The 26598-nt window shown below is 55.1% G+C and overlaps 1 protein-coding gene across 1 annotated transcript in view; it reads right to left on the reverse strand.

Annotated features, from left to right (window-relative positions):
• The window catches only part of TNS1 (tensin 1), a 241668-nt gene that overhangs the window by 193743 nt on the left and 21327 nt on the right, over window positions 1–26598 (reverse strand). The window contains 1 exon segment of the mRNA XM_055123162.1: window positions 10440–10477. Within this exon segment, the coding sequence (XP_054979137.1) occupies window positions 10440–10477 (38 nt within the window).

The following is a 26598-nucleotide window of genomic DNA, read 5'->3' on the forward strand; positions in this document are numbered from 1 at the left end:
AAGGCAAGTGGACACAGGTAAAAGGACTGGTGTTAGAACACTGCACACCTAAAATCCAATCACAAATAACTCTGTAACTCTGTAATTCACAGCAATTCAATTTTTTTAAAACTACTTTAAGTGCCCTGGTGAGGGTCTGGAGCAGTAGGTAGGGCTCTTGCCTTGCACACGGTCAACCCAAGTACGAACCTTGGCATCCCATATGGACCCCTGAAGCCCTTCTGGGAGTCAATCCTGAGTACGGAGTCAGGAGTAACCCCTAAGCATCACTGGGTATGACCTCAAAAAGCAAAAGCAAATAACTGATGAAAAAATGAAAGTGCCTTCTGGAGGGGTGGGGGTGACGAGAGATAAACTGGGGACATTGGTGATGGGAACTGTACACCAGTGAAGGGATGTTAGAACATTGTATGATGAAAGCCAATCGTGAAGAGCTTTGTAACTTTTTATCTCATTATGATGGAAGGAAGGAAAGAAGGAAGGAAGGAAGGAAGGAAGGAAGGAAGGAAGGAAGGAAGGAAGGAAGGAAGGAAGGAAGGAAGGAAGGAAGGAAGGAAGGAAGGAAGGAAGGAAGGAAGGAAGGAGAGAGGGAGGGACGGGGAGAGGGAGGGACGGAGGGAGGGGAGAAAGAGAATAAGAGAAAGAAAGAGGAAGGAAAGAAGGAAGGAAGGAAGGAAGGAAGGAAGGAAGGAAGGAAGGAAGGAAGGAAGGAAGGAAGGAAGGAAGGAGAGAGGGAAGGACAGAGGGAGGGGAGAAAGAGAATAAGAGAAAGAAAGAGGAAGGAAGGAAGGAAGGAAGGAAGGAAGGAAGGAAGGAAGGAAGGAAGGAAGGAAGGAAGGAAGGAAGGAAGGAAGGAGAGAGGGAAGGACAGAGGGAGGGGAGAAAGAGAATAAGAGAAAGAAAAAGGAAGGAAGGAAGGAAGGAAGGAAGGAAGGAAGGAAGGAAGGAAGGAAGGAAGGAAGGAAGGAAGGAAGGAAGGAAGGGAGGGAGGGAGGGAGGGAGGGAGGAAGGGAGGGAGGAAGGAAGGAAGGAGAGAGGGAGGGATGGAGGGAGGGGAGAAAGAGAATAAGAGGAAGGAAGGAAGGAAGGAAGGAAGGAAGGAAGGAAGGAAGGAAGGAAGGAAGGAAGGAAGGAAGGAAGGAAGGGAGATAGAGAAAGAAAGAAAGAAAGAAAGAAAGAAAGAAAGAAAGAAAGAAAGAAAGAAAGAAAGAAAGAAAGAAAGAAAGAAAGAAAGAAAGAAAGAAAGAAAGAAAGAAAGAAAGAAAGAAAGAAAGAAAGAAAGAAAGAAGAGAAAAGGGGCCTTAATGATTCTTAAGTACAGGCAAGGTCTTGAACCACCTCAGCCTGCCGGCCCTGGGTGCCTTGAGGCGAGGAACAGGGTCATCAGCCCGTGATTTCCTCACTCTTCTCTGACCATGGAGAGGAAGAAGCAAAATGCAATGCAAGTCTCGTGGGCTGCGGCACACCCTGTCACTCTCCAAGCCTCCCCACTGTACAGGTTAGGAGAAGGCGAGAGGAGCCAAAATAATCATAGGAGCTGGGGACATAGCTCAAAGGACGCAGCACGGACTTGGCAGGGAGAATGCCCAGTTCAGCTCCTGGCACTTCCCATTCCCGACATCCCCGGGAGCGATCCCTGAGCACTGAGGAATCAGGAGTCTCCCCCAAGCACAGTGGGTGTGATCCCAAACCTACCCCCACTATAAAAACCCTACTAACGCCGATCACTGGATCTGCTAGCTCCGCGTCTGGGAGGGATGTCCTTCTCGGTGCTCACGAGAGTCTCCCGAGACATATTTAGCATAACCCTCCTGTTACAGAAGAAACACTCGAGCCAGAGAAGTTAAGTGAATTATCCCGGGTCAAATACCCCGTTGAAGGCGGCAATCAGGGTTTCAAACTCAAGGTCTGTCCTCAAGGCCGAGAAGCTTCCATCCCCCTCCTGGTACATCCTCCTCCTGGCTCAGGGGGATGGTTGTTGCGGCCAGGACCCTCCTCCTCACCCGCCCCTCCCACCCCAGTGGTAGCAACCAGCTACCCACACAGCAGTGAGGTGAGTCTGCAGGTGTGTTTATGAGAGAGCAGCAAGGTGCCGTGTGATGTGGCTGAAAGGTGGGGGTTAATTATGGGATTTCCTTTCCTTTCAAGCTTAAAGGATGGGATTTAAGCCCCTTTGGTACAGGGGAGGAGACCAAGTCATTGTTGCTGCCTCCTCCCTCCACCCCAGCTGGTGCCCCAGGAAGGGGGTCCCGGGGAGCTGCCGTGCAGGGTGAGAGACTAGAAAGTGGGCCGGCTCCCGGCCTGGCTCCTTCTGGATGGGGAGGAAAAGGAGCTGCTTCTCACAGCTGGGACAGTTTTCTCAAAACCAGGGGGAAATCCGGCAGCGTGAGAAAGGGATCCCTCAAAAACATCTATCTGGGGATTAGGGGGAACAACCTGGGCTCCACAGGAAGTCTATCAGCTTTGAGATGCTTCTGTAGATCCCAAACCACTCTCAAACTGCATTTCCGGCCACACCACCAATGAGAAGATAGATCAGTACATGAACAAGGCATTTTATGCCATCGTCGGACAGGGGAGCGAAGTATATAGACATGAGCGAATGGAGCCCTGGAAGACAAATCCTGGACCACGTATTTAAACCCTCGAAGGGAGAGAAACAATGGAAGGCAGGTAAGGATGCTGGAACTGGGGCTGAGGGCGCTTAGGATCTGCTCAGATTCCAAGACCCAGGGGAAGAGTGGGGTTTCCGTGTGGGAATGCACCATCCCCACACCCCCCCACCTCTGCAGTGCATCTCACACACACCCCTCTTTCTCTCTTCCCACCCAGCACAAAGCCACAGAACCAAGGTGCCGAGAGATCAGTCCGTCCCCTTCCTGCATCTGGAATTTGGATCTAGAGAACCACAGGTCCTGTGAATCCTGCCCACCTCGCAGAACTGAGAGGAGGGTAAACATCTTGCCACATTCTGCCTAGACACAGGGGAAGTCAGCCCATGGCAAACCCATTCACCGTTGCCTCTCTTGGCCCCCGGCAGGCAAGAGCAGAATGAACCAAGGATGGTTGGTGCAAGACCCTGAAATACACTTAGCAATACAGGATGGGGCACTACAACTGTGAAACCTCCCAGACTTTCTGGTGAGGCAAATAAAAGAGAACGTACCGCAGGGGCTCAATTCCCAGCAAATTCAAAATGAGCCTTCAAGTAAGAAAAGCAATTCTGGGCTGAAGAGATGGATCCAAGGGCTAAGCTCATGCTTTTATTTTTATTTTTTTTTAATAGGGAATGTTTTCTAGTTCAGCCCATATGGAAAATCATATGGCAAGTCCTTCAAAAACTAATAATGAGGGGCTGGAGCAATAGCACAGTGGGTAGGGTGTTTGCCTTGCACGCGGCCGACCCGGGTTCGATTCCCAGCATCCCATATGGTCCCCTGAGCACCGCCAGGAGTGATTCCTGAATGCATGAGCCAGGAGTAACCCCTGTGCATTGCCGGGTGTGACCCAAAAAGCAAAACAAAACAAAACAAAACAAAACAAAAAACTAATAATGATGCTCCCAAATGACCCAGTGATCCCACTTCTTGGTATCACTAAGCACACACATATTCATTAGAAAAGATGGAGCCACACCTATGTCCACTGCAGTGCTTAATATGATAGCCAGGAGCCGGGAACAACCCAAGTGTCCAAGGACAGAAGAATGGGAATGAAGTTGTGGCGTATATCCACAGTGGAATACTATGCAGCAATGCTCTTGTTTAGTTGCTGTTGTTCTGTGGACACACCTATCAGTGCTCAGGGCCTGGTTGTGCAACAGGGCTGACTCGTGCCAGGGCTTGAGGGCTATCTGGGGTGTCAGGGATTGAATCCAAGTCAGCTTTGTACAAGGAAAGTGCCCTACCCACTGTGCCATCTCTTTGGCCCCAAGCACATGCTTTTTATGCAGGAGCCTCAAGTTCAGTCTCCCAGATCCACTGGGTCCACCCAAGCACTCAGTAGTCATGACCGAGCACCAGGTCAAACGTAGCCCCAAGTACCACCAGAGAGAGGGGGTGGGGGAGAGAGAGAGAGAGAGAGAGAGAGAGAGAGAGAGAGAGAGAGAGAGAGAGAGAGAGAGAGAGGAGGGAGAGAGAGAGAGAGAACAATTACTTGGGGTGGGGAAATACTGAGAGGAGCATAAGGGCTGTTTCTGGGGGCCTAGAAATGTCCTATATCCTGATTATCCTGATTTGGTTTCATCTACATGTACCAGTTTATCAATATATGAGTGACACCCCAGTAAGAATGAATAAATACTAGATTATCTGGAACATCCTCTCTGCACAGGTAGGAAGCCTTTGGGAAGGAGAATTTAAGAATCATTTCCTTGGTGGTGGTGTGCAATTATTTTGCATATTAATCCTATAAACTCCATTACCTAAATATTGATATTTTTGAGGGGGGGGTCACACAGAGATGCTCAGGGATTACTCCTGGCTCTGCACTCAGGAATCACTCCTGGCAGTGCTTGGGGGACCATATGGGATGCCGGGGATTGAACCCGGGTCAGCCGTGTGCGAGGCAAATGCCCTAATACCCGCTGTGCTATTGCTCCAGCCCCAACATTGATTTTCTTTTTAAGTTTTAAGAAATAAAAATGATTTTCTACTCCTTTTCCACTTGCCTCTGTGTCCTCCTAGCCTCTCCGTAAAGAGAAACTTTTTTTTTTTTTTTTACTCAATGTTCTTCTTTTCTCCCACACCTTTCCTCCTTCTGGGCCTGCATGGTTCTGCAGAGGGTGGAAAATGCCTCTGACCTGCTCTGGAGCAGTTAACATGCATTTAACCCCCACCAGGAGCTCAGCCCCGAGACCTCCTCTTTGACCAGCATCAAACCACTGCGGTCAAGTGAGGCAGAGAACAGGGTGTGTAAGAGACCTAGACGGGCCCCTTCCCGTCCGTCTTCAGTTCCAGGCAAGATGGAAGGGGCCTGTGACCTGCCGGGGTGCCTATGAGCGCAGTTCCCGCAGCTGGAAGGGAGCAGGGGCAGGGCTGAAACTGCAGTACGTCTGACCCCGGGAGTACCTTCCTACCAGACCCTCCCTTCCCAGAAGCCAGCCCAGCCCGGAGACTCTGGGCAGCTCTGGGAGGCAGTCTCCGAGGTGAGGCTTGCTTCAGGTCCTTACTCGGGTCTGCGCCCTCCCACGCCCAGCAGGGATGGGCTGTGTCTCCATTAAGGTAGAGGAGAAATTAGGAGAGAGAAGGACAACAAAATCGTAGTTGGAAATGATCACTTGGGACAAGAACTGAGCGCTGAGAGCAGGTAAAGGAGTATACCTGATAACCCTTCAATATCTGTATTGCCACAAGATCCAAAAGGAAAGAGAGCAACAGAGAGAGACAGAGAGAGAGACAGAGAGAGACAGAGAGAGACAGAAGAAAAGTGCCTGCCACAGTGGCAGGGTGCAGGATGGGAGGGAAACTGGGGACAGTGGTGGTAGGAAAAGTACACTGGTGAAGGAACGGGTGTTGGAACATTGTCACTGTCACTGTCATCCCGTTGCTCATCGACTTGCTCGAGCGGGCACCAGTAATGTCTCCATCATGAGACTTGTTGTTACTGTTTTTGGCATATCGAATATACCACGGGGAGCTTGCCAGGCTCTGCCGTGCGGGCGGGATACTCTCAGTAGCTTGCCGGGCTCTCCGAGAGGGACGGAGGAACCGAACCCAGGTCAGCTGCATGCAAGGCAAACACCCTACCCACTGTGCTATCACGCCAGTCCGTTGGAACATTACATGACTGAAATCCAATCATGAACACTTTTGTAAATGTGTTTATCACTGTGGTTCCGTAAAAAAAAAAAACAAATTTGTTTAAAAGACAGAATAGAAATCAATGTTTGTTTTTCCTGGCTGGGGTAGAGGAAATAGAATGGTTTTAATATCACCCCACCCCTCCCCACTCTGCTCTCTCTGTTTTTGGACCAAACCCAGCAATGCTCAGACTTGACTCCCAGCTCTGTGCTCAGGGACCACACCCAGTAACATTAAGAAGACCAGGGATCAAACCCAGGTCTGCTGCCTACATGTCCAGGGGTCACTCCTGGCAAGTGCCTGGGGGAACCCCATGTCGTGACTTGGATCGAACTAGGATCATCCGCGTGCAAAGCACCATCAACTCTGTGCCACCTCCCTGGCCTGCCCTGACTCTCTCTGTTCACGCCGACGGAGCTGGCCGCCATGTTTGAGGACCACTGAGAAGGGATCCTGGTGGTGAGAAATGGACAGGAGGTAACCAGGCTGGCCACGCCCAGGGATGCACCACCTTCCAGGTGAAACCTCCAGACCGCATCGGGCTCCAGAAGACCCCAGAGCACCACAGCCCCCAGGACACTCGAGTTGCCAACAACCCCCCCAGAGTCTCCCCTGAATTCCTCAGCCATCACTACTCCGAAATCCTATGTGTGAGCAACTGCTGCTTCGAGCAACCCCACCCTCAGTGGCGGGTCCCAGCGCACTGGGACACAGAAGGGGATTGCCCCAGTCAGAGCCACGGTTAATACCACAGGGAAGGGTCCGCCCCTTGGGAGTGAGGCGGCCGGAGGGGCTGAGTCGGTGGGGCTTGGAAAAGCATCGCAGGGTGAAGAAATCCCCAACCCATGAGGACTCTGAAAGCAGAACCCCGGGGGGGAGAGAAAATCCTGGCGCCTTCTGCCCTGGGAACTGCTCCCACCCTCCATCTGTCTCGGTAAACGGAGCCACGTGCGCTGGTTTGCTCTCTCTGCCCCCCGGGCTGGCCTTGTCCCTGCGTCCATTCCCTCGCACACGCAGCATCCGTGCCACCAGCCTGGCTTGGGGGCGCCCCCCGAAATGCATCCCAGACCCGAGCCCGGCTCTTCACCCTGCCTGCATCGGGCAGGCTCCAGGGAAGGCACCAACCCTTCTCACCCGAGCGACAGCAGCCACCTCTGGGCCCAGGTCCCTACTCGGACTCTCCTGCCCACTCATGACGCTCTCCGATGTGAGCTGAGCTCCAGTCTCCGTGCTCACGACCCCCCAGCGCTCACTGGGAGACTGCACCCAGGACTCCGGCGTGCAGAGCCCACCCGCCAGGGCCGGAGAGATGGTCTAGTGGTGAAGGCACTCGCCTTGCACGCAGCCAACTCAGTTCAAGCCCAGGCACGGCTTATGGCCCCTGAGCACTGAGCCACGAATAGCTCCTGAGCACTCCTGTGTGTGACCCAAATACCACCACACACACACACACACACACACACACACACACACACACACACACACAAGCATGCACGCACATACTCCAGCCCTGTAAACCATCTTCCCAACACGACCTTGCAAGCGTCCCGAGTGTATGGGACTCAGAGCCTCTGCACGTGCTCTCCCGTCTCTCAGAGCAGGCAGACACATCAGCCCACACAATCCCGGGGCCAGAAGCTCGGGATTTACTCTTCCAGCCTCATCGTTCTCCATCCCACCCCGCCTGCTCCCACCTTTCCTGCCTCATTTGCTGTGGCCTGTCTCCCTCATTCAAACCCAAGTCCCACGAAGGCAAAGGCTGAGTCCACTGGGTTCTCCCAGAACAGTCTGGCCCGTGGAAGGGGCTCAGGAAACGTCTGTCTGATGAAGTCTGCCTAGGCTGAGGGGCCAGGGATACGACTCAGCAGTAGAGTGTTTGCCTTAACTGTGTGAGGCCCTACGCTCCACTCCTCGAACCACACACATGCGTGCACATACACACACATGCACACATATGCATACATTGTGCATGTGCACACACATTGCACACATATGCATGCACACGTGTGCATATACACGCATGCACACACATGTGTGCATACATATGCATGCGTGTGCACACACGCACACATATGCATGTGCACATACATGCACACACGCACACATGCATGCACATGTGTGCTCGCACACATGCACACATACGCACACACGTGCACACATATGCATACATGCATATGCATGCATGTGCACACATGCGCACACGCACACATGTGCATGCACATGTGTGCACATACACACATGCACACATATGCGCGCACACACATATGCATATACATGTGTGTCCGCGCACACATATGCATGCATGTGCACGTGCGCACGCACACACACACACACACACACACACATAGAGTAGGGGGTATGTAACGATCTCCAAGTTGATCTGGTTGTAAAACCCAGAGTACAGAGTTCAGCTGTGTGCTCTGAGACTCACCTTGCCTGCCCCGGGGGGAAAGAAAAGGCAGGGTGGGGGGAAGGGCTGTGGGAAGGGGAGAAAGTTGCCAGAAGGGGGGGGACTCATACCACCACACACACATCCCACTTTTCAGTGAAAGGAACGTTGGAGGAAAACACTCCCTCCCTCTTCCTGGCGCTGCCTTGCCCTTCTCCCTGTGCCAGGCAGAGCGCGTGGAACACAACCTGTGCAGCTTGGCACGTGGGGGCCCGGCACCCCTTGGACTGCCAAGCACCTCTGGAAGAGACCCCCCCCCAAGCACCAAGCCAGGTGTCGCCTCTGAACTCTGCTAGGTGGGGGGCCCCCACCCCCAGCAGAACCTACCAGGCAAGCTGTTTCCCAACCCAAGTCGGGGCAGGCCTCCCTCCCTGCCCGCACAGGAAGCTGCTGACCAGAGAGTGTCCTGTGCCAGGCCCCCGTCCCCGCTCCCCAAAGCCTTCACCGGCTGCCTGTCCATCCCCTCCGTGCTCTCTCCACTGGCCAAGGCTGCAAGGCCCGGGAGGGCGGGAGGGCGGGAGCATGCAGGGAGGAGGCAGGAGCCCGCGCCCCAGGCTGGGACAATTAGCAGGCGGCAAGAAGACCCTGAGACCGAGGTGAGTCAGGAGGTGCCACGCCCCCCGGGAAACCTTGGGAAGATCGCTCAACCTTCCGTGCCTCTGTTCCTTATCTGTTAAACAAGGGAGCTCTCGGCCTGTTTTATGCTCCGATGAAACAACAACAACAAACAGAAACCAGCATCAGATAGGGCACGGCAGGGCTTTCTAAGGCCAAAAGCCCCGTGCGGCACAATCGCCCATTGTTGTGAAGAGCAGGTGCAGGGAGGGGGGTGCGTAGCAGCAGGAGGAGGAAGGAAGCGGAAAGGTGCCGGGGTTCAAGGTGGACAAACTTCTGCCCGGGGGAAACTGCAGAGATTCTCCCTCCACCTGGGAGCGGGAGGGCAGAGGGAAGCTGTGGGCTGACCACGCTGGACAGGGGCCCTGGAGGGGCTCCACCTCGAGGTCCCCCGGGGGGCCTGGCCCACAGCAAGGTCACAGGCGAGGAAACCTGCTCTCTCCAGGGGGGAGGGGGTGGAGGGTGGGGGGCGGGGGCGGCTCCATCCATCAGCAGGGAGCTCACGCCTGGCCCCGGAGCTGCTGAGTGATCCATCCACAATCACCTCGAACTCAGCACCTGAGCACCCGGCGGCCCTGGGTCACGCGGCTGAGCAAGTGAGAAGCTGGGGGGAGGCGGGGAGAGGTCCCAGCACCTGGGCCTCCACAGCTCCAAGGCTTCCCATTTGCAAAGCCGGTCCCTCTCCATCCTTCCATTCCCAGGATTCCCTCCGGGCGGGGTGCAGGGGGATAACGGCGGGGGGGGGGGCATGGGGAGGTGCAGAGGAGGGCGCACAGGCTGAGCAATCCCCGCCCCCCAGAACCCCCGGGCCTGCTCCCGCTCTCCACTCTGGGAAGCTGTCACCTGCTGGTCCCTCAGCGCCCCCCCCCCCCCCGGGTGCAGCCTGGGAGGAGGAGGCAGGGGACCGGCCACCCTCTGCCTAACCTCACACTGCCGGACACACACCTCAAAGGGGACCCCAGCAAGACCCTGACCGCCAACCTCAGCTCCTGCCCCGTGCCCCCTTCTCCACTGCCCTTCTGGGCTCCTGTGGCGGTGACACCCCACCCCCGCCCCGCCCGGCCCCCCTAGTCCCGCAGCCTTTCTCGACAGGCCACGTGGAGCAGGCGTGGTAGATGGATGCATGCATGGCCCTGACTGTCTCCACCATCCAGCCTGCCTCCCTGCCTGCCTGGGGAAGGGGAGGGGGAAGGCCAAAGGCACCTCTCTCTCTCAGGACCAGGTCCTGCCACCCCTTCCGGTACGGCCCAGATCCTGCAACACACACACACACACACACACACACACACACACACACACACACACACGCACACACAGAGCCACCACCTCCAGGGCTCCCCACCCCCCCCACCGAGGGCAGCATCTCACCTTGACCTACTCAGCTCTGGGCCCAATGCTCTACATAAACAAAGAGAGAAGAAAGACCCCGAGACACCCCCCCACCCCGCCACCACCACCCCCCACCAGGAGCAGGGCCCCCCCACCCTGTTCTGGTCCCTGAGACCACGGGGCCCAGCAAGCTGGCAAACCCCCCCCCACCCCCCCACGGGGCCAGCCGGGCCCAGGGCCCTTACCTTGGCCTGGCATTTCCGATGACAGGAGAGGCTGCAAACTGCAAGCAAGGGAAACACAGAAAGAAAGTTTAGCCGCGAGGTATGAAATGGAAACTCCAGCAAAATCTCCTCCCACCGGCCCGGCCCGCAATCCAGGGAGGGAAGGAGGGACCAGGAGGGAGGGAGGGAGGGAGGGAGGAGGAGGCAGAGGGGGGCTGGTGGGGGGGGTGGGGGCCCTTGGGGTGGGAACCCCGGGACTGCCAGAGCCCGGGGCAGGCTGGTGCTGGCTCAGGGAGGTGGGGGGGAGGGGAGGGAAGGGGGCGACTCCACGCTGGATCCCTGCCAGGGGCAGAGGTGGCCGGACCCAGGCCCCATGCCAGGCGCGCCGAGCATGAAGGGGGCCCGTCTCCCCTTACACACACACCAGGCAGGCAGCCAGCACCCTGGAACCACCATCAGTCTGCTCCGGAGAAGGCACGCGCCCCTCACTCATGACCCTCACTCGCACACACAGACACTCACTCACAGCCTCGGGCACACGGGTGCACAGCCACACACACACACACACACACACACACACACACACACACACACACACACACCATTGTCAGCGCCCCTTGGAGCCGCCTGACACGGGCATAGAGCCACTCTCACACGAGTTCATGAGCTTCATGTGTGTGAATGAGTCGCGCGCTCGGGCACACGCGGGGGCACACACACACACACACACACACACACACACACGCAGGCACTCTCGCAGGCTTTGCTTGGCCCTCCCACTACCAGAAGCTGGAGTCAAATTTCCTCTGGGGCTCCTTAGGCCTGGAATGTCCCAGCCCCAGCCGCCCCACCCCCAGGGCCCGGGGGAGCAGGCCTTTGGCTCTGCACCCCCTCCAGGGGTACCCCTCCCTCCTGACCCTACAGAGGGTCTGAGGGGTCTCCTGCGGGGCGCTTCTGTGCTGCCCAGGGCCTGGGAGCCTGTGTGGGATAACTCACCAGGCTAGCGGGGCTGGTTAGAAATTGAGGAGGGGGGCGGCTGGGGCAGCCCAGAGGCCCTGGCCCCCCAAACCCCAGACAGTCAGAGCCAGCTGGCCAGGCCCCTGGGTGCCTGTGGGCCGCCCTGTCCAGTGCCGAGCCAGCCTGGAGGGCAGCAGGCGGCAGACGGGCAGAGAGCTCCGGCCAAGGCCAGCTGGGCACGGGCTGGTGGGGAGTCAGGGGCTGGCCGGGCCCTGGGCCCTAGTCTGAGCTCTCATTCTCCCAGAGCCCAGATCAGAGAGTGAGTGGGTGCTGAGCGACGCTCTGACCCCCCACCTCCACCCCAACTGGCCCCAGGTCAGGCCTGCCCCAGCCCTGGCCACCCAGGGCACACTCTGGGCATCCCAGGCTTGCCCTTCTGTCTAAGCCCTTCCTCCCCTCCCCATCTCTCTCTCTCTCTCTCTCCTCTCTCTCTCACACATACGCACACACGCGCACACACACACATATACACATGCCGCACACTCACACACACATATACACATGCATTCATACACATGTGTACATGCACACACATGCATATACATACACACACCGCACACTCACACTCACACACACACATGCACTCATACACATGTGCGCACGCGCACACACATGCATGCACTCATATACATGTGCATACACATGCACGCACACACATACACACGCCGCACACTCACACACATACATACACATGCACTCATACACATGTGCATACACATGCGCGCACACACACACACATGCACACACATGCTCCCTCGCACGACTCCCAGGGCAGTTCCCCCCGGGCAGTTGTTCCACTGACACTGCCCCACCAGGTCTTCTCTCCTGTGAAATGTGGAACTCCCAGCCCCCGCCCCGGGCCTGAGCTCAGGGCGCACCCCCGAGGCCTCTGCCTTCCACTGCGAGTCAGGCGCCAGGCTTCTGGCACTGGCCGGCGCCTTTCCCCAAGAGCCTCTGTGAGGGTGGGCCCTGCAGGTGGCCACCTACAGCTCCCTCAAAGGGCGGGGGTGAGGGCAGAGTGTCTGCCTTATACCTTACACACACATACACACACACATGCACACACACTCACACACGTGCACACACACACATGCTCCGTACAAGCAGACACAATAACTGCTGATGAGTCTGTGTGTGCCTGTGTGTCCCTTTCTATCCATTCCCACCCCACATCCACAAGTCTCCGCCACCCCGTCTTACATTCAGCCACAAGGTGCTCCAAAGAGTCCAGAAGCAGGAGCACCTGAGCGAGCCCACGGCACACCCACACCTGCGAGAAGAGCCTGCAGCTAAAGCACCAGCAGAAGGGGCCAGAGCCATGGGACAGACATGGGCCACTTGCCTTGCATGCTGCTGGCCCAGGTTCAATCCCCGGCATCCCATATGGTCCCGTGAGCACCACCAGGAGGGAATTTCTCATTGTAGAGCCAGGAGGAAACCCTGAGCATCTCCAGGTGTGACCAAACACAAAGAGAGAAAGAAAGAAAGAAAGAAAGAAAGAAAGAAAGAAAGAAAGAAAGAAAGAAAGAAAGAAAGAAAGAAAGAAAGAAAGAAAGAAAGAAAGAAAGAAAGAAAGAAAGAAAGAAAGAACGAGGGAGGGAGGGAAGGAAGGAAGGAAGGAAGGAAGGAAGGAAGGAAGGAAGGAAGGAAGGAAGGAAGGAAGGAAGGAAGGAAGGAAGGAAGGAAGGAAGGAAGGAAGGGAGGAAGGGAGGGAGGGAGGGAGGGAGAAGGAGAGAGAGAAAGAAAGAGAGAGAAAGAGAGAGAGAAAGAGAGAGAAAGAGAGAGAGAAAGAGAGAGGAAGGAAGGAAGGAAACAGAGAAAGAAAGAAAGAAAGAAAGAAAGAAAGAAAGAAAGAAAGAAAGAAAGAAAGAAAGAAAGAAAGAAAGAAAGAAAGAAAGAAAGAAAGAAAGAAAGAAAGAAAGAGAAAGAAAGAGAGAAAGAGAGAGGAAGGAAAGAAAGAAAGAAAGAAAGAAAGAAAGAAAGAAAGAAAGAAAGAAGAGAAAGAAAGAAAGAAAGAAAGAAAGAAAGAAAGAAAGAAAGAGAAGAAGAAAGAAAGAGGGGAAGAGAGAGAGAAAGACAGAGGAAGGAAGGAAGGAAGGAAGGAAGGAAGGAAGGAAGGAAGGAAGGAAGGAAGGAAGGAAGGAAGGAAGGAAGGAAGGAAGGAAGGAAGGAAGGAAGGAAGGAAGGAGGCTGAGATACAGCTTAGAGGCAGAGCTGTCCACGCCGTGTGTGTGAGAGGCCCCAGGTTTGATCCCCTGGACCGCAGGGCTGGGAGTCAGGGCCAGGGAACAGCAGTGAGAAGTGCTGAGGGTGTGCGGGAAGGAGCCCTCTGGCACTGTTTGTGGGAATATAAACCAGCACGACCGTTTCAGAAATGCTGCAGAGCTTCCTTAAAGAAAGAGCAGCTGGGAAGCGGCACATGGGTGCCCCGCAGGCTTAGCACATGCCAGGCTCCCTGGCACGGTCCCCTGAGCAGCGACGGGAGGAGTCCCGGAGGGCTTCGTCCCCCTCCAACACGGCCTCCTGCTAGACTCACAGCTCACACTCAGAGTCCCCAGGACAATTCTTAACACCTATGGCTTAGCTCCTCCGGGGCACTGGACTCCAGGGGACAAGCAGCAAGCACGGTGCAACCCCACCCGTGACCCCAGCAGTCAGCCCAAAGTATCAGCGGGGCTCTGGGTCTAAAGTGTCAACTGGGGGGGCTGGAGCGATAGCACAGCGGGTAGGGCGTTTGCCTTGCACTCGGCTGACCCGGGTTCGATTCCCAGCATCCCATATGGTCCCCTGAGCACCGCCAGGAGTGATTCCTGAGTGCAGAGACAGGAGTAACCCCTGTGCATCGCCAGGTGTGACCCAAAAAGCAAAAAAAAAAAAAAAAAAAAAACAAGAAACAAAAAAAAAGTGTCAACTGGGCTTGCCCTGCACACCGCCACCTCCCACGCTGCAGGCCGGGGAGCCGCAGACACACAAGGGCAGCCACGTCTCTGCAGGGTGGGGAGCATCTCCCTGCTTGCCCACCCCCCACTCCAGAAGAGGAGCCCCACAGATACACAGATTTGGGATTACACCCAGCCGGGCTCAGGGCTGACTCCTGGCGCTGCACTCAGGGATCACTCCTGGTGGTCAGGGGGACCCTATGGGGTGTCGAGGATCAGATTCAGGTCAGCCACGTGCAAAGCAAGCAAGCACCCTGCCTGCTGCACTATGTCTCAGGCTGACACACAGCATCAGTGCAGGGCTGTCGGCAGAACGCCCTCTTCGGTCCTTCAACAGGGTGCCTGGCTTGGTGAGCCTCCAGAGAACGCAGCCTGGTGAGCCACGGAGCCAGAAAGCCACAGAGTCACGAAGCCACGGAGCCATGGAGACACAGAGCCATGGAATCACAGAGCCATGAAGCCACGTAGACACAGAGCCATAGAGATATGGAGCCACAGAGACATAGAGCCATGGAACCACAGAGACATGGAGACACAAGTGACCGAGTCATGGAGCCACAGAGCCATGGAACCACAGAACCATGGAGGCACAGAGTCACGGAGTCATGGAGTCATGGAGCCACGGAGACACAGAGCCATGGAGACATGGAGTCACAGAGACATGGAGTCATGGAACCACAGAGCCATGGAGTCACGGAGTCATGGAACTACTGAGCGACGAAGCCACGCAGTCATGAAATCACAGAGCCATGAAGCCACAAAGCCACAAAGTCATGGAGCCACGGAGACACAGAGAGAGGGCTCCAGCCCCCTCTCTCCATTTTTTGATAGAATTTTTGAATGGTTTTGTCACCGATATTCCTTCCTATTTTATATGTCCTGGATCACTGTCACTGTTCCCTCCCCCATCCCCCAGGAGCCACAGAGCCATGTATCCACATAGACACAGAGCTATAGAGATATGGAGCCACAGAGCCATGGAGCCATGAAGCCACAGAGACATAGAGAGTCATGGAACCACAGAGACATGACACAGAGTCACCGAGTCATGGAGCCACAGAGCCACAGAGCCATGGAGCCACAGAGCCATGGAGCCACAGAGTCATGGAGTCATGGAGCCACGGAGACACAGAGCCATGGAGACACAGAGTCACAGAGACATGGAGTCATGGAACCACAGAGCCACGGAGTTACGGAGTCATGGAACTACTGAGCGACAGAGCCACGCAGCCACGAAATCACAGAGCCATGAAGCCACAAAGCCACAAAGCCACAGAGCCATGAAGCCACAAAGCCACAAAGCCACGGAGACACAGAGCCACAGAGCAAGCACGGGCTGCCCGCACTTTCTGGAGGAGCCCTTGGCAGCGCCGGGTGTGCATGAGCATACAGGGCCACCCTGCCTGCAGGGCCACCTGCCCTAGACCAGAGGGAGATGGAGAGGCAGTTGTGCAATCATGGCGCCGGGGGGGCCCCGAGCTCCTGCGTGCAGGAATGCACAGGTCGTCCCTGAAACGCTCAGTAGAGGGAAGCCCGGGAAGGCCACCCCCAGCCCCTGGCGCAGAGGACAAAGGCTCAGCAAATGCCACTCAAGTGGCTGGTTCTGAGCAGCACAGGCGGGCAGGGCCCCTGCGGACACTTCTTACATCTTCAGAAGCACCTGGCCAGCCGCAGGGGCAGGGGTGGGGTGTCCTCCTGCCCTGGACCCCTGCAGGCGGCTTCTTGACATTCCTGTCACTGTTCCCTCTCCCATGCCCCAGGTCAGTGACTCTCTAGCTCGCAAGGACACTACTGTCAGTGGCAGGGCTTGTCACTCTTGTCATTTCCCAGGCTAAGGGCACGTCACGCACATGTCAGAAAGGGACATGGTGGCAGGTGGCCAGCCTTCACCGTGGCCTGCGCTGCTCACCTGCTGGACCCCACGGTCTCTGGGGTTCCCTCCCAGAGGAACCTATGTACCTTTCGGGCTACTACAGAAATGACAATAGCGGGGCCAGAGCAATAGTAGAGTGGGGAGGGCATTTGCCTTGCACACGGCCGACCTGGGTTCAATCCTTGGCATTCTCATATGGTCCCCTGAGCACTGCCAGGAGCAATTCCTGAGCACAGAGCCAAGAGTAACCCCTGAGCATTGCTGGGTGTGACCCATTAAAGCAAAAAAAAAGAAAAAAAGATAGTGGATGAGAGTTCCTTCTTCACCACATCCCCGCCAACTCCGACTGTTCCGACTATGTTTGATATGTGCCATTCTCACCGGTGTGAGCTGACGTCTCACTGTCTTCTTGATTTGGATTTATTTCTCTGGTGAGAAGGGGTGCTGAGCATGTTTCCATGTGCCCCTGGCCATCCGCCTGTCTTCCTCTGAAAAGTGCCTATTCATCTCCTCTCTCCATTTTTTTTCCTTTTTGGGTCACACCTGGCAATGCACAGGGGTTACTCCTGGCTCTGCACTCAGGAATCACTCCTGGCGGTGCTCAGGGGACCTCTCTCCATTTTTTGATAGGGTTTTTGAATGGTTTTGTCGCCAATCTTCCTTCTTACTTTATATGTACTGGATCACTGTCACTGTCACTGTCATCCCGTTGCTCATCGATTTGCTCAAGCGGGCACCAGTAACATTTCTCTCCGTTGTGAGACTTGTTGCTACTGTTTTTGGCATATCGAATACGCGACAGGTAGTTTGCCAGGCTCTGCCGTGCAGGTGAGATACTCTTGGTAGCTTGCCGGGCTCTCTGAGAGGGGTGGAGGAATTGAACCCGGGTCGGCCGTGTGTAAGGTAAACGCCCTACCCGCTGTGCTATCGCTCCAAACCTTTATTTGATGTGTTGAATGCATTTTTTTTCCTATTCAGTATATAGAATACTGGATGAGGGAATGTATTGTAGTAAAGGAGGGGGCTACCTAGATCACCCTGGACCCCAGTGTTTAGAGAGGAGAAGGAAGGAAATCAAGCAGAGAAGATGAGAACGGGAAGTCATGGGTGAACAGGCGTCAGGGCTTCAGTTATCCCAGTGATGTGGGGGAGGGGTAGAGCCACACACCCCAAACACAGACTCCACGACACTGCAAACATGAGATCTAAGTGGCAACCACTGAAACTGTCCTGTGGGCGATGGGGGGGATGGGCGAGGGGGTGGAGGTAGGGAGGGGAGATGGGAGCCCTGATGGAAGGCAGTCAACCATTGGTGGTGGGATATTGGCTTTGGTTTTTTTTTTTTTTTTTTTTGGTCATACCCAGCGATGCTCAGGGGTGACTCCTGGCTCTGCACTCAGGAATTACTCCTGGCGGTGCTCAGGGGACCATGTCGGATGCTGGGGATCGAACCTAGGTCGGCGCGTGCAAGGCAGCCCCTGGCATTGAACTATTATATACCTGAAACTCAACTCTCAATAACGTTGCAACTTACAGTTCTTTTAACTAAATTTTAAAATTTTATTTAAAAAAAAGAAAGAGGGGCTGGAGCAATAGCACAGTGGGTAGGGCGTTTGCCTTGCACGCGGTCGACCCGGGTTCTAATCCCAGCATCCCATATGGTCCCCTGAGCACCGCCAGGAGTGATTCCTGAGTGCGTGAGCCAGGAGTAACCCCTGTGCATCGCCAGGTGTGACCCAAAAAGCAAAAAGAAAAAAAAGAAAGAAAGAAAAGACAGCGGCAGGTGACCTCCCAGGTGACATCAAGGACTTGGTGGCTTCAGCTTGGGACCCTTGAGTCTCGCCCTCTGGAAGAGGCTGGTCTCCAAGCTGGGGGTGAACCAGCCGCCCTGGGGGGCAGGACCGAGTGGTGGACAGCTGAGGCCCCCTGCCGCCAGCCGGGCCCACGAGGAGCCCCCGCCCCATCTAGATGGCAGCAGCCCTGCAGCCACCCTCACGGCACTTCCTAAGAGACTCGCAGCTCCGCACGCACCCCCCAGGCCAGCCAAGTCACCCACGAATCTGTCCCACAGAGGTGACGCAGGAGGAGAACTTCCTGTTGGCTTTTCTTGTTCCCCAGTATTGCTGTCCCACGTGGCAGTGCTCGAAGCTGATTCCCGCCTCTGCACTTGGGGCTCGTTCCTGGCATCGCGGGGGGCCCGTGGGTGGGGGCAGAGGTCACTCCAAAGCTGCATGCCAGGCAAGTGCCTTCGCCCCTGTACATTTCTCTAGCTCCGTTTGTGTTTGCTTTAAACTGTCGCATGAGTGCCACCAAGATGTGACCCCGGGGGCTGCACACACACACAAGCACGAGCGTGACTCCAGACGCCAGCTAAAGTTTACGGCATGGGCAGCTCCTCGCAGAATGTCTCCAGACTGAGAACTAAGCCAAGGCCCCATGCCCGCCCAGGAGGGGAAAGGTATTTCTCTCTCTCTCTCTCTCTCTCTCTCTCTCTCTCTCTCTCTCTCTCTCTCTCTCCTTCCTTGCCGGGGGTGAAGGGCGTGGTGACCGCCATATTATGACGACCACAGATGGGATTTACAAGCTTGCAATGGTCCAATATCTAGAAGAAATCTCCCTGGACTTAGTTGCTAAAGTACAGAAATCCAAAACCACTCGGCCGCTACTGTGGCCACTCGATCTCTTATCTCTTCACAACAGGTCTGACTCTAGTGGGGTGCTCCTAACAATAATAGTGAGATTTGTGTTGAAATATTGAATGTAACCAAAGTAAATAGAAAGTAAAGTGAAATTTATCAGTTTATTACAAGGCGGGGGGGTGCGGGGTGGGGGGCGGGATGGGAGGTGTACTGTGTTTTATTTTGTTTTGTTTTTTTGTGGTGGGATATGGGCACTGGTGAAGGGATGGTTGTTTCAGCATTGTATAACTGAGACTTAAGCCTGAAAGCATTGTAATTTTCCACATGGTGATTCAATAACATAAAATTCTTAAAAAAAATAAAAATTAAAATAAAATAAAATAAACTGTCGCATGATAGTGGGGGGGTGGGAAGGGGGGTGGGCGGATGGCTCTCATGCCACTACCCACCATTGTGAGATTCCTATCACCGGGCCAGAAGAGCGGCCAGAGGCTAAGTTGTTTGCACTGCAAGTGGCTGGCCCGTGGGTATATCCCCGGCATTGCACAGGGTCCCCAGAGCACTGCAGGGGAGTGACCCGGATACACAGAGCCAGGAGTAAGCTGGCAGCAAAGCTGGGCGTGGCCCAAACCCCCCACCCCGTGCAGAAGAGATGTCTCACCCAGAAACCAGGGCGCAGGGTCAAACCCGCAGGACGCCAGAGGCCACCTCTGGGGTCTGCCTGCTCCTCTCTGCCACGCCATGTGCTTCCCCACGTCGCCCTAGAACCAGCTGGCATCGTGTCACCAAGAGCACACGTCAGATGCCAACCTTCCTCCCCAGACAACACCGCCCCAGGGGCCCACCAAGGGCCCCTCCCAAGTCCCATCCCCCACAAGCCCACACAAGGTCACAGTCGCTCTCAAGGTCAAACCAATCCCATCACACCCCTGCTAAGAACGTTCCATCCAGCCCCTCTTCAGAGGTCCCACGGGGTCTGGCCCTGCCTCCACCTCCAGCCCCGGCCCCACCTCCAAAGAATTCTGAGTCTGCCTGTGAATATTGAAACTCCTGTGCATTCCTCAAAGCCCAGTGCGAAATGTCCCTCCCTGGACAACCAGGGATCGAGAGATCATCCCTCCTCGGTGGTCCTGGAATCCTATCCCACACCTCTTGGCAGGCCCTTGTCACGGCTAACACAGCTTGAGGATGGATTCTTTGCCACGTCCAGCTGCTGCACTGAGGCAGGAAGTCCGGCTCAATGGGGCAGCTTCGGGGCCAACCCCTTCCTGAGAACTGGGCCAGCCCTCCAGATGGGGCTCCACAGATGTGCGGCCAGCGTGGAACAGGGAGAACCGTCCCAGCCGACAGCCTGGGCAGGGCTGCCCACACCTGCCCGCACCTCTTCCCGCTGCCTTCCCTGCCCCGCCCCACCCCTGCCCCCATCCTGCAGGGACAGAGCAAGGAGGGTGTCTGAGGATGCACCCTGCATTCCAGCTCCCTTTCCGATGTGGGTCAGGCACTAGCTGTGCGACATGGGGCAAGTCCCTTAACCTCTCTGAGCCTTTCTCTCTGGGTCGGTGAAACAGGGGTGATCCCTGCAGTGACCTCACAGGCATGCAGGGTGAGGGTGTGAACTGACCCAGGAGCCGAACAGAGGTGGGCCACTCTCAGGAGACCCCCCGGAAGGCACCACTGTCCCTGGACTGGAGCATGCTGGGCTTCTCCCTGTGCCTGCACCGGGTCCCCGGGGCCCTGCTGGGAGGGGCCCTGAAGGACACAGCCAGGAGTAAGCTCGGGGCGGGGGGCGGGGGGAGGGGTGGCTTGGTCAGGACTCCCGGGAGCCAGCTCCAACCGCTCTCTCGTAAGCTATGTGATCTAAAGCAAGTTGCTCCCCCTCTCTGAGCCTCAGACTCCAGCTCGGACCATCCAGGCAGAGTCCAGAGCCGCCTGGGTCCACGCCCTTGTCCCCAAGAGCCGATCAGAAACACGCAGGCTGGCAGCTACACAATGGAGTACCACGCAGCTGTTAGGAAAGATGAAGCCATGAAATTTGCCTATAAATGGAGGAACATGGAGAGTGTTGTGCTGAGTGAAATGAGCAGGAGAGGGACAGAGATAGAGTGACTGCATTCACTTGTGGGATATCATATATATTTATATATATTATTTAGAAGCATATTTATTATTTATATATTTAGAAATATATATTTAGAAATATACATTATGTTTATTATATTATATATTAAATATATTTATGTGTTTATTTTCTATTTATATTTTATATATTTATTTTTATATTAAATATATATTAAATATTTATATACTTATTATATTTAGAAGACTAATATTCACGGCCAGGGAAAACGGGGACTAGGAGGACTGGCCAATGGCTAGAATCAAGGACAAGTGTGTGGGGGACGGAGGGTAGGTAGGTTAGAGAAGGGACCACTATGGCAGTAATACCTGGATAAGAACTGAGTGTTGAAAGTAACTAAAAGGGGGCTGGAGCAATAGCACAGCAGGTAGGGCATTTGCCTTGCACGCAGTCGACCCAGGTTCGATTCTCAGCATCCCATATGGTCCCCTGAGCACCGCCAGGGGTAATTCCTGAGTGCAGAGCCAGGATTAATCCCCAAAAGCCAAAAAATAAAAATAAAATAAAATAAAAGTAAGTAAAGGGATGGGCTGGAGTGATAGCACAGCGGTAGGGCATTTGCCTTGTATACGGCCGACCCGTGTTTGATTCCTCTGCCCCTCTTGGAGAGTCTGGCAAGCTACCAAGAGTATCACGCCCGCACGGCAGAGTCTGGCAAACAACCCGTGGCGTAGTGGGTACGCCAAAAACAGTAACAATAAGTCTCACATTGAGAGACGTTACTGGTGCCCGCTGGAACAAATCGATGAGCAACAGGATGACAGTGACAGTGAAGTAAAGGGATATACCTGACAACCGTTCAGTATCTGTATTGCAGAGCACAATGCCCAGAGAGAGACAGAGACAGAGAGACAGAGACAGAGAGACAGAGACAGAGAGACAGAGACAGACAGAGAGAGAGAAGAAAAACACCTTCCATAGAGGCAGGCTGAGGGTGAGGGAGGAGGGTGAGGGAGGGAACCTGGGGACACGGGTGCTGGGAAATGGACACTGGCGGGAGGATGGGGCTGGAATACTGTACGACTGCAACCTAATCATGAACGGCTTTGTTCATCTCACAGTGATTCCATTTTTTTAAAAAATTTTTTTCCTTTAAAGAAACGCACAGGTTGAGGTCGGAGCGCTAGTACAGTGGGGAGGGTGTCTGCCTTGCACACGACTAAGCAGAGCTCAATCCCTGACATCCCACACGGTCCGCCAAGTGCTGCCTGGAGTAATTCCTGAGCGCAGAGCCAGGAGTCACCCCTGAGCACTGCTGGGGGTGACCCAAAAAGCTAGAAAGCGAGAAGGAAGGAAGGAAGGAAGAAAGGAAGGAAGGAAGGAAGGAAGGAAGGAAGGAAGGAAGGAAGGAAGGAAGGAAGGAAGGAAGGAAGGAAGGAAGGAAGGAAGGAAGGAAGGAAGGAAGGAAGAGCACAGGGTGATGCCCTGGGAGGTGAGGGGGGTGGTCTGTGGGCAGAGCAGGGCCCTGGGGCAGCTGGGGTCCCCTTACATCTCCCGGCCTGAGCGGACGGGGTGCAAACCCAGCCCCTGTGCACAATGAGCACCTGCAGCCCCTCGGCTGGGCTCCTCTCCCCCCAGGCCCCACGACTGCTCCAGCCTCTGTGCAAGGCCGGTGGAGGGGCGGGGAGGGGGCGCGGAGGTGGGAGAACCCAGGCTCCCGCCCTGAGCACAGGAGGAGGATGCACACAGCCTGAGCTGGGGCTGTCTGGGAGCACAGGCGGGGAGACTCCATCCTCACCCACACCACGGCCTCGGCCTCACCCACTGCTGCCTCCCTCTCAGCACCACTGCACAGATGAGGCCTCCTCTCCCTCCTGCCGGCCCCCGAATCCCATCCCCACCCATCCACAGTGGCTGCTCGGCTGACCCAAGCTCTGCAGTCTGTGAGCCCCTTCTCCACGCAGGACCATCCACTCGGGCCCAGAAGCAGGGCTGTCCACTCAGGCCCAGCCAGCAGGGCTGTCCACCTGGGTCCAGCAGCAGGGCCGTCCACTCAGGCCCAGCCAGCAGGGCTGTCCACCTGGGGCCAGCAGCAGGGCTGTCCACTCAGGCCGATCCAGCAGGGCTGTCCATTGGGCCCCCCTAGCAGGGTCCCTCTGCTCCAGCATCAGGGCTGTCCACTCGGCCTCAGCCAGCCGGGCTGTCCACTCGGACCCAGTTAGCAGGGTCCCTTGGCCCCAGCATCAAGGCTGTCCACTAAGGCACAGCCAGCAGGGTCCACTCAGTCCCAGCCGGGCTGTCCACTCAGCCCCAGTTAGCAGGGTCCACTCGGCCCCAGCAGCAGGGCTGTCCACTCGGCCCCAGCCCTTGGCCTACTCACGCCTCCCCGGGGGCCCCGAGCTCTGTCCTGGGGAGGCTTCCTGGCTCTCGGGAACACAGGAAGCCAACATTGTTGGGATCTAAATGGCCTTTTCCTCCAGGCAAGGGTCAGAAAATGAGCACAGGGTGTGGACACGCCCCTGCACCCTGCACCCGGCCCGTCTCAGCTTCCCGGCGGGCAGTGAGTGCCCAGGCCCACCACCTGCCCTCAGCCCCTGTAAGTCCACGTAGTCCTGGCCACGCAGCCCAGACCATCTCTGTGGGGTGGGGGACACCTCGTTCCATACCAGCTCATGAGCTATTTGCTTCCCATCATTCTAGATACTTCTACAAAGTATTTGGGGAAGTGGGTGAGATTAACCAACCCTTAAACGAACAGGCTCTGAGGAGAACACCTCCGTCTCCCTATCATGGGTGTGCCCGTCCAATCAGGTAAAGGTCTACTAGAACAAAGGCTCACACACACACACACACACACACACACACACACACACACACACACACACACACACACACACAACACACACACACCAGCAGAAGAAATTCTGCCAGGAAACTGCCTTTGTTGTGGTAGTGGTGCTGTTTGTACGTAATTTTTTGTTTTGTTGTGTTTGGGGCCACACCCAGCGGTGCTCAGGGCTTACTCCTGGCTCTGCACTCAGGAATCACTCCCGGCGGGGCTCCGGGGACCTGATGAGCACCTGCAAGGCGAGCACGCTGCCCACTGATCTCTCAGGTCCCTATATTGAATGTTTTTTCTTTTTTTTTTATCTGTTTGGGTTTTGGCTGTGCTCGGGGCTTACTCCTGGCTCTGTGCTCAGGGGGCGTCACTCCTGGAGGGGCTCAGGGGACCATATTTAGTGCCGAGGATTCAAACCAGGGTCGAAGCCATGACGGCCGAGCGCCAGGCACAGGCCCTACCTGCTGTACCTCACAACCCCAATTGCTAAACGACTGCCTCGGGGCTGAGCACAGCCAGAAACACCTGCAGTGCGTCATGCACTTGACTTTTAGTTCGCTTTGTTGGGGCACAGGCCATGTGTTTGCACCCCCTGACTGAAGGGGCCAATGGTGGGCTTTAAGTCGGGCATGGGGCCAGAGCGGCAGTACAGTGGGGAGGATGCTTGCCTCGTACACGGCCGGCCCAGCCTACATCCCGGCATCCCACCTGGGCCCCTGAGCCCACCTGGAGTGACCCCTGAGCACAGAGCCTGGTGCTAGTCCTCATCTCATGCTTGGGGACCACTCTCGGTGGTGCTCGGAGGGTCATACAGTGCCAGGGATCAAACCAGGGCACCTGCAGCCAAGCCCATGCCAAGCTGCACTTTCATCGGCAAACTCTTCACACCCATGGGCTCTTAGGGATGAGTCGTGACGTCACTTAACACTCACGCATGCTCACTGCGTGCCACACACTGTTCTCAGGGCTGCACTGGTCTTATTGATCCCTGCCGAGAAGGGAGATGTGCTTTCTGTTCTGTTTTGTTTTTTTAACTTTTTCCTTTTTTTGCCACACCTGGAGATACTCAGGGATCACTCCTGACCGTGCTCCAGGGACCGTATGGGATGCCGGGATTGAACCCAGGTCAGCCATGTGCCAGGCAAGCACACTCTCTGCTGTACTATCTCTCCAGCCCTTAAAACATTTTTTTTAATTTTTAATAAAGCAATTTTATTTAGAAAATAAGAAAGAGGGACTGGAGCAATAGTACAGCATGTAGGGCGTTTGCCTTACACGCAGCTGACCCGGGTTTGATTCCCAGCATCCCATATGGTCCCCTGAGCACTGCCAGGGGTGATTCCTGAGTGCAGAGCCAGGAGTAACCCCTGTGCATTGCCAGGTGTGACCCAAAAAGAAAAAATTATTATTATTATTATTATTATTATTATTATAGAAAATAAGAAAGAGCCCAGAATCGTGGCTCAGGGTATAGACAGCCTGCCTTGCAGACTTCCCATCATAAGTTCAAATCCCCAGTCCACCAACACTGCTGGGAATATGCCTGTCAAAAAAAAAGAAAAGAAAAACCCTTCTCACTGTTGCTTTCCTTCCACTGCTCCTTATAAGCAAATACCATCCCTCCAATAATCTACCAGGTAGTCCAAATTAGGCACCAGAATACCAACTCCTCCAACCACCCATCCAGGTATCCACATCAAGCATCTAAATTATTCCTAATTCTTCTGTCGTGCTCAGCAATCTACAGACAATGCATCGTTAGGCCCCACTGATTCTATCCCCAAACACTTCTTTTTAATTTTTTTTCTTTTTGGTTTTTGGGCCACACCCAGTGATGCTCAGGGGTTATTCCTGGCTCTGCATTCAGGAATTACTCCTGGCGGTGCTGGGGGGACCCTATAGGATGCCGGGGATCGAACCCAGGTTGGCCACATGAAGGCAAACGCCCTCCCGCTGTGCTATCGCTCCGGCCCCTCCCAAACACTTCTTGAAGCTCTACCTTTTGTCTGTGGAACAGACTCCAAACTCCTTCATGAATCCACTGAAGGCTCTTCTTCGCTTAGCCTCTAGAGCATCAGCACCACAGCTAACCCAACCCCATAAAAAGAGAGAGAGAGAAAGAAAGAAAGAAAGAAAGAAAGAAAGAAAGAAAGAAAGAAAGAAAGAAAGAAAGAAAGAAAGAAAGAAAGAAAGAAAGAAAGAAAGAAAGGAAGGAAGGAAGGAAGGAGGGAGGGAGGGAGAAAGAAGAAAGAAAGAAAGAAAGAAAGAAAGAAAGAAAGAAAGAAAGAAAGAAAGAAAGAAAGAAAGAAAGAAAGAAAGAAAGAAAGAAAGAAAGAAAGAAAGAAAGAAAGAAAGGGAAAGGAAGGGAAAGGAAAGGAAAGGAAAGGAAAGGAAAGGAAAGGAAAGGAAAGGAAAGGAAAGGAAAGGAAAGGAAAGGAAAGGAAAGAGAAGGAAAGGGAACAGGGCCAGAGATAGCAGAGCAGAGGGGATGCGTGTTTTACACAGGGAGGGCTGGCGTCCATCCCTGGCACCTCCCATGCCCAGCACTGAGGGGAGTGCCTCCCTGCGCCCCCCCCCGAAGGAGTAGACCCCACACATCCACTATTAGCACGTGGGTGTGGCCCCCAAACCGGGAGGCCAGACTGTGGATGCCTCCTGTGCTCAGTCAGAGGCAGCCTTTCACTTGCCACCCCGAGGGGGGTCAGCTTGGCCACCCGCTGTATTGTCTAATGTGTGTCTGTCTGTCTATCTGCCTCCCCGGGTCAGGGGCTACGCCTAGCACCATGTCAAGGTGCC

This window comes from Sorex araneus, chromosome X, assembly GCF_027595985.1.
Source record: "Sorex araneus isolate mSorAra2 chromosome X, mSorAra2.pri, whole genome shotgun sequence".
Lineage (NCBI taxonomy): Eukaryota > Metazoa > Chordata > Mammalia > Eulipotyphla > Soricidae > Sorex > Sorex araneus.